The sequence below is a fragment of the Typopeltis vanoorti genome, chromosome 21 (genome assembly GCF_054136105.1).
Source record: "Typopeltis vanoorti isolate ZY-2024b chromosome 21, IOZ_Tvanoo_1.0, whole genome shotgun sequence".
Taxonomy (NCBI): domain Eukaryota; kingdom Metazoa; phylum Arthropoda; class Arachnida; order Uropygi; family Thelyphonidae; genus Typopeltis; species Typopeltis vanoorti.
In genome coordinates, this window is record NC_143569.1 from 65,445,305 (window position 1) to 65,464,175 (window position 18,871).

Sequence of the window (18,871 nt, forward strand, 5' to 3'; positions counted from 1 at the left end):
GCTGCGAGTTTCCCAGTGTTGTACTACCTTACCTCAGTCCTGAAGATATTTTCAGGCGCAAACTTTGTTTGCTCACATTTGGATAAAGGATTAAACTAAATTTATTATTGTGAGAGTATGTTTTGACCACTTTTGGTTCCTATCATCACACTTTTCTCTCTTCTAGACATACTCTGTGCAGGTATTTTAAACCATTATTCCTTCAATACTATCTAGCTTGCTTCCGAAATTTCATCGCTGATGTGTTTTCTGATGTGAAATGTGTAAAGATTGGCAATTTGTGGAGTCCAGTAGTTTTGTTACATTCTTTTCCTCAAACCATGTACAGTGTTACATATGTCAACATTCATCCTTCCAGACACTAACAATGAAAGACCTGAATGTATACTAGACGATATAGATTCAGATCATGGCATCTTTGCTGCCAAACTGCAGGTAGAATCATGTACTTGGGTGTACTCTCTCTCTCTCTCTCTCTCTCTCTTATCTGATTGGAAAAGGAGATATTGTAATTTGTTATTCCATATGATGGACGTGCAGTGCCTTATGCACTAATCATAATGTTCTTCACACACACCAGCATATCACCACTGTTGATTTTTAGTTTACATGCAGCTATTCATCTGTAGAAACCAAGACTTCTCTTTATGTAGTGTCTTAGCTGCTAGCCTAAACTTACTTCTGTGGACTCTTTCAGCTTTTTAATTGTTTCCATGTTAGACTTCCAGTTTTGTAATGCCCTTTTTTAGCACCCTTTGATTATTTAATGTTAGGTTTCTGGGTCTTCCTGAATGTTTCATTCTGAGCTAGCACCCTCACATTTCCACTTGACTGAAATTGCTTACAGTTGATTTAAGGCAGTGCAATTTGTATCACTTTGATAAACACATAGACCATTAGTACAGCATTCTGTGATAGTACCTATCAAAGCTGATAAGTTATATCTCTAATTAGAATTGCATTTATATATTAACTTATATGACCAAATAAATTGTTAATTTATTAATTAAATTCTTAAATTAGAAAGAGTCTTCCTAAGTTGGTAATGTTGCTTTTGGGTTGAGGAGAATGCAGTCTGTAATCTCATATCATTTATGATAATTCGTGGTATGATATTGAAGAACTTTTCAACACTGTATAGGAAATCAACTTTCGATATATGCTTAGGAATGATGGCAGAATTGAAACTTTTTAAAAATATTTTTTTCTGTTTTTATTAAACAGTTGTCTAAGATAATGATGATTATTTTATTGTCAAACAAAGAGATTTAATTTTTAATTTATCTGTTTTTGTAGGATAAAAGGTGCAGTTGTATGGAATTTAACATATTATCCATTTGATTCCATAGGTCAGCACTTAAAGAATTAGCTGATGTACAGTGCAAATCTAGGCATAGTAAATCCATTTTACTGTTAAGCTGCTTGTACACCCACACCTTCTTATCCTACAAACACAGAGAAATTAATTTTTTTTTAACCTTTACAATAAAAAGCTAAAAACCGAAATCTCGCACTGTTTATTGCATTTTGTCATCTAACACATACTCCACGTGTACAGTAACAACATTGAGCAACGTGCGCCCAAGTGTATGCTCTGACCAGCCTGCTCTGTAGGTCTTGGTTATCATTTCTTTCCCAATTTGTATGAGCTCAAGTCAGAGTTTAAGTTTAAGTCAAGTCTATGAGTTTAAGTGCAGAACATTGATTCTTGTCCTAATTAAATCTATATATTCAAATCCAGGCATAAAGTGAGCCTGGTCCATTGACTGCATAGTGCAGCATAAAGGCCATCTCCTTTGTTTGGCCAAGGCAGTCATAATTGGTGTTCTTCCATCAAGTGCCCATCCAGAGGTATGTCAATAATTATTCTTAATACATGAAGTCCTAGAGGTAACAAGACATAATTCTGAAATCTTCTTCTTCTTCTTCTTCTTCTTCTTCTTCTTCGCGTTATTCCCGCTTCCTACGCAGGGTCCGCGTATTACTTAGATGCGACTACTTGTTAGTACTACTCCCAACCGACCCGTCGCCTGGTCTGCTGCTGGGGGAAGGGGATATCCCGTCATCTGAATGAAGAAAATCTGTGTGGATGGGTGTTACTGAGCTAAAAAGCTCTAGTCATGGCTGGGTAAGCAATAGCCGAGCCTCAGTTAAAACTTCATTGGCTACAGCATCGCCATTGTTACCCTGGAAGTCCTAAAAAGGACTTATATGTAATCACCCCATAATAAGACATAATTCTGAAATGAAGAAGAAAAATTTCTTTTAACTGGATAGATATGATCTAGGTATTAAACCATCATAACAAGGGAATCCCAAGACCATGATATACAGTGCCACATCGTGAGGGGGATGGTACTGAGAGAGAGACTTACCTAGGGTTAATCTAGAGTAGAATCTAGAAAGAAGAAAGTAATTTAGAATGAATAGCTGCTGTACATGTTTAAGTGGCGCTTTTTTGGAGAGAAATGAGCCTAGAGTTGATGGCAAGTGGTCTGTTGTAGAAAATATAACACCAAGATATCTCCACTTCTCCAGAACCCAAAATAGAATGCGAGGTCATGCCGTGCAGGGAATATTCAAAGTTCCCAGTCTTCCGTTTCTTATTGCTACCTGAGGGGGGGGGGACAAGAGAAAGTGTACTCAACTTTGTCACATTGATGTTTAAGAAGTCTGCTGCTTTGTTGAAGAGTTTCTGCAAGCCTTTTCTAGTAGAGGCTATTGATAACATCATTGGTTCATACCATAACATTAATAGTGGTTTTGTCAAGTAAGTAGCCAATATGATTGGGAAAAGATTGAAAAATTTTATCAATGACACAATTGAAGAAAACAAGAGAGGGAGGATTCTCCTTGGCATAACTCCTAACTGCTGGGATGGACTCTGGAGCCCAGGGTGATAGTTAGGGAATTTGCAGGGTAAATCTCTGAAACATAGGTATAGACAGCTTCTGGACATCCTGCAATAGACAGTGTTCAAAGTATAGCTTATAGGGAGACACTATAAAAGGCCTTCTGGATGTACAGGAATGGACTGATGTGCTATCCAGATGGATAGCACATCAATCTGCAGAGATGAGAGCTATCATCAATTAAAATCATGTTATGTATGGCTGAAGATGTTTAGCTAACACTTTATGAAATAAGATGTAAGAGAACAGATGCATCTTCTATCTTTGGAATGGACACTATTCTTAAATAGCAAAGATATGATGTTATGCATTTGAAAAACAGAAGTAGAGCTTGCAAGATAGGCAGAGGGATCTGATGAAGTGGCTGGAAGTGAAGACTATTTCATCAAAAGAAAATAGATGGAAAAGTTCTATTTCTGGAATGGGCCTTGAGATAGAAGGAAGAACTAAATCATGTAGGTATGTTTAGTAGTGGAAAAGATATCCCTGCAAAAGTGGAACAACTCCTTGCATCCATCTCACTTGGAGGAGATGCCTCATTCAGTATCATTCTAGCACAAACACTTCTGTTCTTATATAATGCCAGGCATTTGAACAAATAGCAATGCTTTCTGTCTTGCTGCTTGGATTGAAGAGATGATGCAGGATGACAGTTTTACTAACTATGAAGGAGGATGTTGCCTAGAAAATTCTATCTCCAAATGGTAAGTCATCTTAGCTGTAATAGATACTTCATTGAGTGACATTCTAATAATTTTCTTTAAAATCCTGCAACTATATTGAGTGAGAGGAGGCTAATCCTGAGACATAGGATTAGCCCCATTCTTCTCTTGAGATGGTACCTATGGAGTAGAAGGTACATAGTATTACTTATTCTAGTGGGATTTTCCAACATAGATGTTTGTATTTGCATCATTAGTTCTCTGTAGGATGATAATTTACAATCCAATCTGACTGTTGCTATTGTTTGGCTAGACAGAACCTCTGCCAAAACTTCATTAATATGGGCTATACTGTAACTGATGAGGCTTCATGGAAAGCAAGAAGATGGTCCTTTTCAGTAGTCCATCATGCTTTTGCCTATTCAGTGCAAACATCAGTATTAACAGCAATAGGATGTGTTACATGGCAATGAGCCAAGACTGATAGAGGTCATAATCTCTCAGACATTCTGGACAAATGACATGTTAAATGTAACTCCAAACAGCCACAGTTGACATTGATATGTAATTGTGGTTGTTTAGAATTATGACAAAACAACTAAGGCTATGAGATCACTGCAATATGCCCATCACAAGAGATGCTTATACCTTTGTTCAATCTGATATATATATATATATATATATATATATATATATATATCAGAGAATGCCATAGATTCTCTGACATAGATCAGATGTCAGAAGATTCTAGCATCTTCTCTTTTGACTCATTCTGTCATAAGGTTTCCTTACTCCATTCATTTAAAATTCATCTATTGCTTTTACTATTCTGATTTTCCAACTCTGCCTACTCTTTTTAGCTGCTTATTCCTGAAAGTTGATCTGCAGTGTTGTGGGTAAATTTTAATAGTTGGTATATGACCACATCTTACTTATGAGGTACCTGAAGTTTGAAAAGTATAGTGTGAAAAGCTTTTCACACCTCAAAGCTTTTAAGCTTTCATTTTTAACTTGAATTCAGGCGTGAACTGTAGACCCAGATAAGCAATATTAATAAAGAAAATATGTGGTGAAGTTATCTGCATAGAAAGAATAATTAGAACTTCATGAAACGCTGGAAGTGAAAGACAGTCGTCCAGGAAAAGAAGAGATGATATTGAAAGTTCCTGACAAGTAAGTCATCAGGTGTCCTGAATACAGAGAAAAATGTAGACATGTACAGTTAAAAAGTAATTAAACAGAAGTAATGGGGAAACTAGTAAAAAATATAGAAAATAAATATAATGCAGGTGACAAAATATTCTGGAGACTATTGAAAAAAACTTAAATGCTTGAAAAATGGTGTTAAAGGAATCAGATGATGAAAGTAAACCTGACAATAAAGATATTTTGATGGAGTAATTACCATATTTGCTGGCTTATAAGATACACTTTTGTTTCTTCGAAAATAGGTCTGAAAAACAGGGTGCATCTTATACGCTGATACTCAGTTTTTTATTGCTTTCATTTCTGGAAATTTTCTCTGTTCTGAGTTACGCGATTTCTTTCTTGCTTCCTTGCGGTGTGTGAGAGCATTCCAGTTATGTAGAGTTCAGTGGATGCGCATGTGCTGTCATTGACGATCACAGCTGTGTTCCTGTTCGTTTAAACTTTCCAATTGTTGTCGTGGTTGTTGTGAATGGTGATAAATTTCTGCTATTAAATTTTCTCTAAATTTCTTGGCAAATCATGGCTGAAAAATGTCGGCATTGCTAGAGTATTGCATACAAGCTACGTATGATTGCGTATGTTAAGAACATGAAACAGGGCTGCAGAGGGGCATTTCAGGTCATCCCGAAATGAGAAAATGATAAGAACTTGGTGGAATCAGGAAGAGGATCTAAAAAATCTTTTTTTCCTAAAAAATTTATACAAAAAAGGGGGTGCGTCGTCTTATGCGCTGGCAAATACAGTACTTTGAAAAAACTATGAAATAAAACAAGTAGTGACAGAAACAGTAATAGAAAATGTTCAAACAGAAAGTAATCAGGAATATGTATTAATATTTTGGGGTATTCAGAAACCTGAAAAGTAAAAGGTAGCTATTAGATATTTCTGGTCTAATATCTATAAGTAGATATTAGATCAGAAATGCTTAGATATGGAGTTTTACAGTGGCTATGCCAGAAGGCCTGGTCAAAAAGGCAAATTACATATGCTTGGAGTAAATCTATAATACCCATCTATTTAAAAAAAAGGGGGGGTAGGATAAAACAATATAAAAATTAGAGGAGTTGCTCTATTAAGCATTCTAAGGTAGGATTTATTTACAAAAAAGACCAAAACTGGTGAGATCTTTCTGAGCAATAAATACAAAATGTTATATTCAGGCAATGACAATCAAGGAAAAGAAGGAGTAGCCATAGTATTCAACACAAAATACGAGGCTAATCTTCTTGAATGGCAGTCAGTCTCAAGTAGAGTAATGTGGGCAAATATGAGAATGGGGAACCGGACAATGAGACTTATTTGTGCCTATGGTCCCACAGAAGGTTCTACTAAAGTAAAAGTGGAAGAATTTTTTGAGGCTTTAGAAAAAGCAACTGACACAATGAAAAAGGAAAAGTTGGTCCTTGTTGGGGATCTAAATAGCAGCGTAGGAAATGATTGTGAGACATACAAAAATATTTTGGGAAAATTTGGAGAAAAGAGCAAAGCTAATAATAATGGCAAATATCTGTTGGATTTCTGCTCAGGACATGGACTGGTTATTACTAACACCATGTTCCAACATAAAAATGTGCACAAATTCACATGGAGAGAAGAAGTCTAGGAATAAGAAAACTCTCATTGACTATGTTATTGTTGATAGTGATGTTTTCTCCCTGGTGCAGGACACCAGAGTGTACAGAGGATTTGAAATTGGAAGTGATCACTATTTAGTCTTGAGCAGGATAAAATTGAATTTCATATTGATAAGAATAACATGTAAGAAAGTTTTAAAGCGAATAAAAGTTGAGCAGCTCTCAGATGTGAACTGTAGACTAAAATACAGAAATATTATTGAAAAGAAAATGAAAGAGTTTGAGAACAGGAATCAAACCTTGGAGATTCAGTGGCAAACTCTGAAGGAAGCATTGATTGATTCTGCCAGAGAGGCATGTGGTGAGGTTGTGTGCAAGGATGAAAAAATCAGAACTCCCTGGTGGACACAGGAAGTTAAAGAGGCAGTGAAGGAAAAGAAGAAAGCATATCAAAAGTTCCTGGCATATAAGTCAACTTTTACTCTTTGTTGTTTTAAGGATACTTGCGACATAAGACTGAATGATATAATCACGTAATCACAAGAAAGATATTTATTTAACCAAATATTTCGGTCTGGAAATAGCAGACCATCGTCGGTGGTATTACAAGAACAGTTTAAAAAAAAATATACAAGCTAGAATACTAACAATAGATCGTTGAAATTAGAACATGTCGTGTGATGTTATATCACTAAGTATGAAACGAAATATTTTGAAGTAGAAACATGATTGAATTTGCTATAAAAAAAAAAAAAAAAAAAATTAATGAGTAATCTTGATTAGGCTTTCCCAGATTTTTGATATAGATATGCAGTCATTACGATTCAGGTTGGGATGATGGAGCAAGGCCTCCACGCTTTCCTTGAACAAACGTTCGAACCTATAACGGGATCTATGTAAGAGGCGAGTTTTGGACCAAAGGATGCTGTGGTCAGTTTCAATCCCGTGTTGAGCCAAACCAGACTTTTCAGGTTTATTGTGAAGAATGGATGATTGATGTTCTTGGATTCTTTTTTCAAGAGAACGTCCAGTCTGTCCAAAGTAAGAGAGATCACAGTTGCAAGGAATTTGATAAACTCCAGGAAGAGATAAAGTTGAGCGTTTGTCTTTAGGAGAAGGAAAATGAGAAGACAATTTGTTAATAGGAGAATACGTAGCTGTTAAATCATATTTCTTCAAAATTCTTGTGATAGGTTCTGAAATACCGGAGATATAAGGAATAGGTACTCGACGTATTGAATCTTTGTTGTTTTGTGGAGGATTATAAGATGTAAGAAGACGTTGAATACTTTTTTCAGAAAAGCCATTGAGTTTCATGTGTTGCTGGATAGTAGAAAGTTCTTTCTGTAGATAATCAAAAGTAGAACAATTAGTTTTGGCTCTTTTGATGAGACATTTTATAATTCCTGTTTTTTGACATGGATGATGGGCTGATTCTTTCAGAATATAACGACCTGTGAATGTTGGTTTCCTGTATACTGTAGTTGTAAGAATATTTGAAGATGATCGGATGAGGAGAACGTCTAAAAAAGATAACTGGTTGTTTTCTTCTAATTCCATAGTAAACTTTATGCGATGATGTAAGGAATTAATACTGTTTAAAAAGGAAGATAAAGTGTTTTTACTGTGAGGCCAAATAGCAAATATGTCATCTATATATCTTACCCAAAAAGATGGTAGAGGGAAACTAGATGTGAAGAGGACTTTTTCTAAATGTTCTAAATAAAAGTTGGCTAAAGCTGGAGAAAGAGGACTTCCCATGGCTGTTCCTTCTACTTGGCTATAAAATTTGTTTTGACATATGAAATAACCAGAATGTATAACGAAATCGAATAGTTTTATAATATCTTGAGGAAAGATGTCAGCAAGTAGTTTTAAAGTTTCCTTAAGAGGTACATTGGTGTATAAAGATTCTATATCAAAACTAACCATAAGATCTGTAGGTTGTAAGGAGACATCTTTTAATTTTTCTAAGAAATCTGAGGAGTTTTTTAAAAAAGAACTCGAGTTGCCAATGTAAGATTTCAGTAATTTAGCTAGATATTTGGCTATACGGTAAGTAGGAGAATCAATGCAATCTACTATTGGACGAAGAGGATAGTCAATCTTATGGATTTTTGGAAGGCCATAAAATCTAGGAGGTCTTGCAAAATGAGTTTTAAGTCTTTCAATTGTGTCTTTATCCAAACTGATGACTTCATCAAGGAGAGAATTTAATTTCTTTAGTTGTCTGTTGGTTGGATTATAATCAATTTCTTGATATGTGGAGCGATCTCGAAGCAAAAGAGAAAGTTTTCTTCTGTAATTTACTGAGTCCATAACTACTGTTGCTTTTCCCTTGTCAGCTTTAGTGATAATGAGGTGATTATTTTTTCTCAAGGACTGTAAAGATTTCTAACATATCTCCTTCTGAAATGAAATCTTTACAGTCCTTGAGAAAAAATAATCACCTCATTATCACTAAAGCTGACAAGGGAAAAGCAACAGTAGTTATGGACTCAGTAAATTACAGAAGAAAACTTTCTCTTTTGCTTCGAGATCGCTCCACATATCAAGAAATTGATTATAATCCAACCAACAGACAACTAAAGAAATTAAATTCTCTCCTTGATGAAGTCATCAGTTTGGATAAAGACACAATTGAAAGACTTAAAACTCATTTTGCAAGACCTCCTAGATTTTATGGCCTTCCAAAAATCCATAAGATTGACTATCCTCTTCGTCCAATAGTAGATTGCATTGATTCTCCTACTTACCGTATAGCCAAATATCTAGCTAAATTACTGAAATCTTACATTGGCAACTCGAGTTCTTTTTTAAAAAACTCCTCAGATTTCTTAGAAAAATTAAAAGATGTCTCCTTACAACCTACAGATCTTATGGTTAGTTTTGATATAGAATCTTTATACACCAATGTACCTCTTAAGGAAACTTTAAAACTACTTGCTGACATCTTTCCTCAAGATATTATAAAACTATTCGATTTCGTTATACATTCTGGTTATTTCATATGTCAAAACAAATTTTATAGCCAAGTAGAAGGAACAGCCATGGGAAGTCCTCTTTCTCCAGCTTTAGCCAACTTTTATTTAGAACATTTAGAAAAAGTCCTCTTCACATCTAGTTTCCCTCTACCATCTTTTTGGGTAAGATATATAGATGACATATTTGCTATTTGGCCTCACAGTAAAAACACTTTATCTTCCTTTTTAAACAGTATTAATTCCTTACATCATCGCATAAAGTTTACTATGGAATTAGAAGAAAACAACCAGTTATCTTTTTTAGACGTTCTCCTCATCCGATCATCTTCAAATATTCTTACAACTACAGTATACAGGAAACCAACATTCACAGGTCGTTATATTCTGAAAGAATCAGCCCATCATCCATGTCAAAAAACAGGAATTATAAAATGTCTCATCAAAAGAGCCAAAACTAATTGTTCTACTTTTGATTATCTACAGAAAGAACTTTCTACTATCCAGCAACACATGAAACTCAATGGCTTTTCTGAAAAAAGTATTCAACGTCTTCTTACATCTTATAATCCTCCACAAAACAACAAAGATTCAATACGTCGAGTACCTATTCCTTATATCTCCGGTATTTCAGAACCTATCGCAAGAATTTTGAAGAAATATGATTTAACAGCTACGTATTCTCCTATTAACAAATTGTCTTCTCATTTTCCTTCTCCTAAAGACAAACGCTCAACTTTATCTCTTCCTGGAGTTTATCAAATTCCTTGCAACTGTGATCTCTCTTACTTTGGACAGACTGGACGTTCTCTTGAAAAAAGAATCCAAGAACATCAATCATCCATTCTTCACAATAAACCTGAAAAGTCTGGTTTGGCTCAACACGGGATTGAAACTGACCACAGCATCCTTTGGTCCAAAACTCGCCTCTTACATAGATCCCGTTATAGGTTCGAACGTTTGTTCAAGGAAAGCGTGGAGGCCTTGCTCCATCATCCCAACCTGAATCGTAATGACTGCATATCTATATCAAAAATCTGGGAAAGCCTAATCAAGATTACTCATTAATTTTTTTTTTTTTTTTTTTTTTTATAGCAAATTCAATCATGTTTCTACTTCAAAATATTTCGTTTCATACTTAGTGATATAACATCACGCGACATGTTCTAATTTCAACGATCTATTGTTAGTATTCTAGCTTGTATATTTTTTTTTTAAACTGTTCTTGTAATACCACCGACGATGGTCTGCTATTTCCAGACCGAAATATTTGGTTAAATAAATATCTTTCTTGTGATTACGTGATTATATCATTCAACTTTTACTCTTACAGAATACAGAGACAAATGTAAGAAAGCTAAACAGTGTGTAAAACTAGCTAAACAAAAGTCATGGGAGGACTTTGGCAAGAATATAGAAAATAAATATCAAGAAGGTGGCAAAATATTCTGGAGGTTGTTGAAGAAGCTTAGGAATGGAGGAAAGAGTGCTGTAAAAGGAATTAGAGATGATAAAGGTGAAATGAAAACAGGAGAAAAAGATATCCTTGAAGTATGGAGTAATTACTTTGAAAAACTGCTCAATGAAACAAGCAGTGATGACAGCACAGTGATAAAAAACACTGACCAGGCATGCAGTCAGGAATACATATTCATACTTGAAGTAGAAAAAGCCATCAAAGGCTTGAAATGTGGAAAGGCAGCAGGAGTAGATGATATTCGACCAGAAATGCTGAAGTATGGTGGTATAAGAGTCTTACAGTGGCTGCACTGCATAGTTCAGAAAGCCTGGACAGAGGGACGAATTCCCGATGATTGGAGTAGAGCTCTCATAGTACCCATATATAAAAAGGGAAATAAAACTGAATGTGAGAATTACAGAGGTATTTCCCTACTGAGTGTTCCTGGCAAGATCTATGCAAGTATACTTGAGAAACGGTTGAGAAGAATTGTGGAAGAAAAGCTTGGTGAAGAACAAGCTGGATTCAGGCCAAATAGAGGCTGTCAGGATCAGATCTTCACTTTACGACAAATAGTCGAGAAAGCATGGGAATATAACAAAGATCTGTATTTAAGTTTTGTCGATTTGGAAAAGGCATATGACAAGGTGCCAAGAGAGAAGCTATTCAATATGCTGCAGTTATATGGTGTCAATGGGGCATTATATCAAGCAATACGTAGTCTTTATTTGAGTTGTGAGTCAGCAGTTAGAATTGAAGGAAGTACAGGAAAATGGTTTAATGTTAAATCTGGTGTGAGACAAGGATGTACATTATCCCCTCTGTTATTCATTATCTATATGGATCACATTATGAAGGAATGTGGTATTAAACCTGATATCAAAATTGGAGATGTTAATGTCAGCTCTTTGCTTTATGCGGATGATGTTATACTTCTAAATAAATCCGCTACAAGTCTGCAAGATTCTCTGACTAAATTGAATAGCTGTTGTAATAGATATGGTATGAAGGTCAGCAATAAAAAGACAAAGACAATGAAAATAGGCAGAATCATTGAAAATGTCAACTGTGTTGTGAATGGAGAACCTGTGGAACAAGTAAAACATTTCAGCTACTTAGGCACAATTTTTACTGAAGATGGTAAACTAAATATAGAAATAGACAACAGAATCAGCAATGCTGGTATCGTGGGAAGTCAATTGAATAAATTCATATGGAATAAGAAAGAAATTAGTCGGAACACTAAATTAGCTGTATACAAGACTGTGTTCAAACCAATTTTAACTTATGGATCTGAGAGCTGGGTCAGAAGTAAAACAGTTGACCAAAGACTAGAGACCGCAGATATGAGAGTCCTGAGAAAGATTAGAGGCGTGAACAGATGGCATCAATGGCAATATCATATTAAAAATGAGGATATTAGGAAAGAACTTGACATTGTCAGCATCCAGGAATGCGTTAGCAGAGCTAATCTCAGATGGTATGGTCACTTAAATAGAATGGGAGAGGAAAGATTAGCAAAACAAGTGTTCTCTGCCAGGTTGGCAGGAAAACGACCCAGAGGAAGACCAAGATATAGGTGGATTGATACGGTACAAAGTGCCTTAGGCGATAGAAATATGAGATCTGATAATGTTGGAGTCTTGACAAGTAACAGACCGATTTGGAGGATAATTGTAGATAGGAAGTTAGTAATGATGTAATTTTTTCATGTAGTACTGTCATATCCTGTACACCCCTTGAGGGTACATGGCAGGAATTTGATGATGATGATGAGGTAGGATTTATGCAGTCATACTTGAGAAATGGGAAAGTGAAGAAGAGGAAGTTAGGAAATCAATCTATTTTTAAGCCACATAGCAGTTTTTAGAATCAGATTTTTACTTTAAGATAGTAAATTATGGTAATATAACAACCATCTATATTTAAGTTTTGTTGATATCTGAAAAGGCTTATCTCAGGGTATTTGGAGAAAAGTGTTCAAAACTTTACAATTATATGGTGTAAAATGGAACGTAAAGCAATATGCAGCCTCTACCTAAGTTGGAAATCAAATTCTAGAATTAGAGGCACAAGGTGGTTTGATACAAACTCAGCTAAGACAAGGATATACTCTCCTGTTATTTGTAATCTACATGGATCACATTTAGAAAGAATATCATTAAACCTGTTATCGAAATTGGAAATATTCAATGTGACTCCTTACTTTATGCAGATACTTCAACTCCTAAATAAATCCACTATATACCTTCATGACTCAATGGAGAACTTACAGAACAGGTGAAATACATCCACTGTTGAGTTTCAGTTTTGTGATGACATTAAATTTGGAAATATATATGTCATTAAAAAAAAAAAAAGCTGTTATGGCTGTGGAGCCAGTGAATTTATATGAAATAAGAGAAATTTGTGAAAACACTCAACTAGGTATTCAGGACAGTGAAGGTAGCATGAATTGGTAATTGTATATTAGAAATAAAACTTAAAGACTAGTTGACCAGTGTTCTGAGAAAAATTGGAGTGTGAACAAATATATATATATTGAAATATATATTTATATTTGTTCACACAAGTCTTTGGTGTCGGGATGATAGGAAAAAGACTCAAAAGATGACCAAGATTAATGTGGATTGATGCAGTTAAAAGTGCCTTAGAAGATTGAAATAGATGTGATCATATTGGAAAACTGTCAAATAACTTTAATTTGGAAGAAAATTCTCAATGGGAAGACACATACCACTGAATAAGAAATCTTTATTCAAGATTTCAATGTTAATGCAAATGCAAATGCAAACAAAATATTCTGGCAGACCATCCGCTGCCTTCGAGGGAGGAAATTGTGCACAGCAAGGGCAATTAAAGCCTCTGATGGTGCACTTTTAACAACCAAGAAGGATATCCTGCACAGATGGAGGGAATACTTTGAGAGCCTTCTTAACCCGGGTGGCCCAGCAGTTGTGGACATCCAAGAGGTGCAGATCGGGGCAATGACTAGTCTCACAGCAGAGGAGGTCCATTTAGCAATAAAATCGCTAAAATCGGGCAAGGCTGCTGGTGATGATGAAATTCGGCCCGAAATGCTAAAAGCCTTAAATCGAGACAGTGTTCTCTGGCTGACCCGAGTGTGTCAGGCTGCTTGGATATCTGGGCGAGCACCAAAGCAATGGCAGACAGGCATAATAATACCAGTCTTTAAGAAGGGAGACCAGAAGGATTGCAGTAACTATCGTAGCATCTCTCTGCTCAGCCTGCCTGGGAAAGTGTATGCTAAGTGCTTGGAAAGACGTTGCAGGAGCATAGTTGAGTCAAAGTTCCAGGAAGAACAATGTGGCTTTCGTCCTAGTAGAAGCACAACTGACCAAATCTTCACTTTAAGGCAAGTCTTTGAGAAATCTTGGGAATATGCCAAGAATGTCTACACATGTTTTGTGGATTTGGAGAAGGCATATGACCAGGGTAAACCTCAGGATAAGCTTTGGCAAGTAGTACAGGAGTATGGAGTGGATGGTCAACTATTAGCTGCCATCAAGTCCCTGCATGAATGCCCAGAGTTTTGTGTCAGGGTAAACAGCACAAAGTCTGAACCTTTCACAGTCTCCGTTGGCCTCTGCCAAGGGTGTCGTCTGTCACCCCTCCTTTTCATAATATTTATGGACTGGATTGATAGGCACAGCCGAGGCAGTGAATGTGTCAGAATTGGAAAATGTAGCATTGGACGTCTGCTTTTTGCAGATGACCTAGTTCTGCTTAGCTCTCCCACAGATGACCTCCAGCAGACCCTGGATAGGTTTGTAGCTGTTTGTGCAGATGCCAGAATGAAGATCAGTGTGGCCAAAACTGAAACATTTGTGGTCTCAAGACAACCATCCCAGCACACTCTAAATGTAAGTGGAGTCCCAATGAGGCAAGTGGAGAAGTTTAAATACTTTGGGTCCATATTCACAAATGATGGAAAATGGGACGTAGAGCTAGATACCCGAATTGGCTTAGCAAGCTCAATATTGCGGGAGCTTGGCCATTCGGTAGTATTGAAGCGGGAGTTAAGCCAGAAGGCAAAGTTGGCTGTCTTCAATACAGTCTATGTCCCCATCCTCACCTATGGTCATGAGAGTTGGGTAATGACCGAAAGAATGCGGACATGAATCCAAGCAGCTGAAATGAGGTTCCTTCGAGGGGTTGCGGGGCTGACAAAACTCAACAGAGTCAGAAGCTCTGCAATTCGGGAAACCCTCAATACTCAACCGCTGCTTCTCTGTGTTGAGAGATCACAGTTACGTTGGTACGGGCACCTGGTCAGAATGCCACAAGAGAGGCTCCATCAGCAGGCCCTCTTTGCCAAGCCAGAGGGTGGGAGGCCACGTGGAAGGCCAAGGACTCGCTGGATAGATTACATCCAAAACCTTGGGTGTCCCCCCCCCACCCCCCCCCCCCCCCACCCCCCCCCCCCCCCACCCCCCCCCCCCCCCACCCCCCCCCCCCCCCACCCCCCCCCCCCCCCACCCCCCCCCCCCCCCACCCCCCCCCCCCCCCACCCCCCCCCCCCCCCACCCCCCCCCCCCCCCACCCCCCCCCCCCCCCACCCCCCCCCCCCCCCACCCCCCCCCCCCCCCACCCCCCCCCCCCCCCACCCCCCCCCCCCCCCACCCCCCCCCCCCCCCACCCCCCCCCCCCCCCACCCCCCCCCCCCCCCACCCCCCCCCCCCCCCACCCCCCCCCCCCCCCACCCCCCCCCCCCCCCACCCCCCCCCCCCCCCACCCCCCCCCCCCCCCACCCCCCCCCCCCCCCACCCCCCCCCCCCCCCACCCCCCCCCCCCCCCACCCCCCCCCCCCCCCACCCCCCCCCCCCCCCACCCCCCCCCCCCCCCACCCCCCCCCCCCCCCACCCCCCCCCCCCCCCACCCCCCCCCAAAAAAACCTGTAAAAATTTTTGGTTAAGTATGCAAACATTCTTAATTGTTAGAGTGGTTCTTGGAATACCTAATTCTTGAAATAGACAAAAATGAAAGGAGACTTAACTTTTTGACCATTTGCATCAGATCACAAGCTTGATTTATAACCTAATCTTGTCCTTCAGAATCATTCCTCACTCTGCTTATCTCTCTGTTGTCTAGCCTCCAGCCCTCCTCCCTCACGACTGTAAAGTCAGTTAAAAACAAACCCTTCTCTCAGAAACATATCTGCTAAACCAAAGTCTCTTGGTTTGCATAATCAGTTGAAATAATTTGCGAGTTAAAAACCTGATTTGAAAAATGTCGAAGTGTGTAAAAAATTTTCTTTGTCCTCTGCAACACTATTGACATTGTGAAAGAATAAAAATGTTTATATATTGGCACTAGAAAACAACATAATTGAAAAAAAAAAAAATTAGTAAGTGCAAGGTTACAAAAGTCGATGAAGCATTGCTTCAATTCACTCTACAGAGAAGTGCTAGATTCTCAATAGATTGTATGATCTTGAATGCTCAAACAGAAATATTTACTAAACAATTTGGACATGACGATTTTGTACCATTGTTAGTGCAGAATCTTGATCTGCAGATCAATAATGGCAAATGAATGGATTGAAATTGCCGTCGTCGTCATTATCAAATTCCTAACATGTACCCTTAAGGGATGTAAGGATATTGTGATAGTACTACATGAAAAACTTTCAGCATTACTAACTTCCTATCAACAGTTTTCCTCCAAATCAATCTGTTATATCAAAACTAAGGCAATTTTTACTGTATCGATCCACCTATATCTTGGTCTTCCTCTGGGTCTTTTTCCTGCCAGCCTAGCAGAGAATACTTGTTTTGCTAATCTTTCCTCTCCCATTCTGTTTAAGTGACCATACCTAATATCCTCATTTTTAATATATTGCCATTGATGTCATCTGTTCATGCTCCGAATCTTTCTCAAGACTCTCATATCTGTGGTGTCTAGTCCTTAGTCAAGTGTTTTATTTCTAACCCAGCTCTCATATTCATAAGTTAAAATTGGTTTGAACACTGTCTTGTATACAGCTAATTTAGTGTTTTGACTAATTTCTCTCTTATTCCATATAAATTTATTCAGTTGACTTCCTACCATACCAGTTTTATTGATTCTGTTGTTTATTTCCATATTTAATTTACCATCTTCACTAAAAATTGTTCCTAAATACCTGAAATGTTTTACTTCTTTAGGTTCTCCATTCACAATACAGTTGATATTTTCAATGTTTCTGCCTATTGTGTTTGTTATTAATTAGTATTGTTTTTAATTACATAGAAATAAACTGTTTAGTATTAAGTGTATATGGTTTTAAATTTATGTACAAATAAATTGTGTTTAATATTAAGCATGTTGTAGTTTATACAAACATATTCATAAAAATAATATCTAGCTATGTAATTATATTATTTTTTTCTGTCTAATACTTCTTGTGTTTTTTTTTAAATATTTTTTTATCCAGTTATTGAGAATAAAAAAAAATGGAGGTAGTGAGTAATGGTTATAATGAGGAAATTTTGTTTGTCCTCTGATGCTTATTATAACCAAGTTCGATTATGTGTGTGTGTGTGTGTGTGTGTGTGTGTGTGTGTGTGTGTGTGTGTGTGTGTGTGTGTGTGTGTGTTTATTTAGTTTATGGCTTATCCATGCGCAGTTCTTGTTTTAATTTAATCAGTATTTATTTTATAAAATTATGCACTGTAAATACACACACACACAGAGAATATATAGTCTCAAAATAGAAGCTTAATGGAGTAAAAACAGGACACAGGAAGGATTAAAACCAATGCTTAAGTCTTCTAATATTTCATCTAAATTGTATTTGTCTGAATTCTGAGGTGACAAAGACATCATTGGGAAGTACAGTATAAATTGTAACAAACATGCACACCACAAAAGTACGTGAAATGTCATAAACAAAAGTCTAGTCCTAACTGGGTTGGGTACCACCTGGAGGCCTCAGTCATAATATGAGATCTCCCATAATTTGGGAAGTGTAATGCATATGTATTTATTTAGATTAGACTGGTTTTTAAGAGTACCCTGCAAATTCTAAGACTTTCACTTCTAAAGTTGTTGCATTGGAGCATGGTAGTTTTCCCCCATTTGATTCTGTGAGTATTATCTAAAGCTTCGTTAACTAGACTTTACTGGCTGTAGTCATGATTACAGATGTATTTTCTATATTCTTTCTTGCAGATGGTGACTAATCTTTCAGTGTAATAGGGCAGCTTGTAGGAATAAGAAACTTTTTACAGTTTAGGAACTGAGAGAGGAAGGAGTTTTTGGTTTGGATATTTTGAATTTTACAGCCAAAGCAACTAAGGCTATGAGGCATATATTATGTCTGTAAATTGCATGTGATCTGGCCAGTTTGCTCTTTAGTGGAATATAAAACACCTGGCTATTATTATATAAGACCAGCTAGCTTACTTTCAGTTGAAAAAAAAACATTTATCAAAGTTTTTGTATCCTACATGGGATTCAAACCCAGATGTCCAACCAAAGGGTGTCTTTGATACCTGAGCTACAGAGGCTCATTCTTGGAGGAAATAGACAAGGATGACCAGTTTTGAGTTCGGCTTCAAGACAGTGCAGAAGCTTTTTTAATTTTGGATATTTTTTTCAAATGGGGGCCTGGACATATCGAATAATGATGGCATTACTGTAATCTTTCTGAAAAGAAGGTCAAGAATAGGTGTGTGTGTGGGGGGGGGATTAAGTGTTTTGTTGATTCTGTAGGAACTGCAGTCATTAGTTTTTATACCATACTATTGGAGGGTGTGGGGGGGGGAATATGTCTGCTTGTGTGAGAGTTTTCTGTATAATGGTGGTCTTTCATGTTGGTTACTAAAGTATTCTAAAAGGCTAGACTATTTTTGGTTTCCTTTTCCATAGTAAAATGGATTCTTGAATGTTGACTATTGAGAAAGCCTTAAAAAGGGATTAAGAGTGGGTTTATCAAAATTTTTCATGAAAACATTAGCAGAGGACAGGGAGATGAGAGGGAGAAACCCATAGCAATACCTTCTATTCTGTAAATTTTGTTTTTCCAAAAAGTAGTCAGAGTGAATGATAAAGGAAAAAAAAAAGGTCTGAG

At 37.4% G+C, this 18,871-nt stretch overlaps 1 protein-coding gene across 1 annotated transcript in view; it reads left to right on the forward strand.

Annotated features, from left to right (window-relative positions):
- Positions 1 to 18,871, forward strand: part of LOC150094928 (transmembrane protein 209) — a 293,574-nt gene that overhangs the window by 46,333 nt on the left and 228,370 nt on the right. The window contains exon 5 of the mRNA XM_090411152.1: positions 4,675 to 4,747. Within this exon, the coding sequence (XP_090267278.1) occupies positions 4,675 to 4,747 (73 nt within the window). The remainder of the gene's footprint in view (positions 1 to 4,674; positions 4,748 to 18,871) is intronic.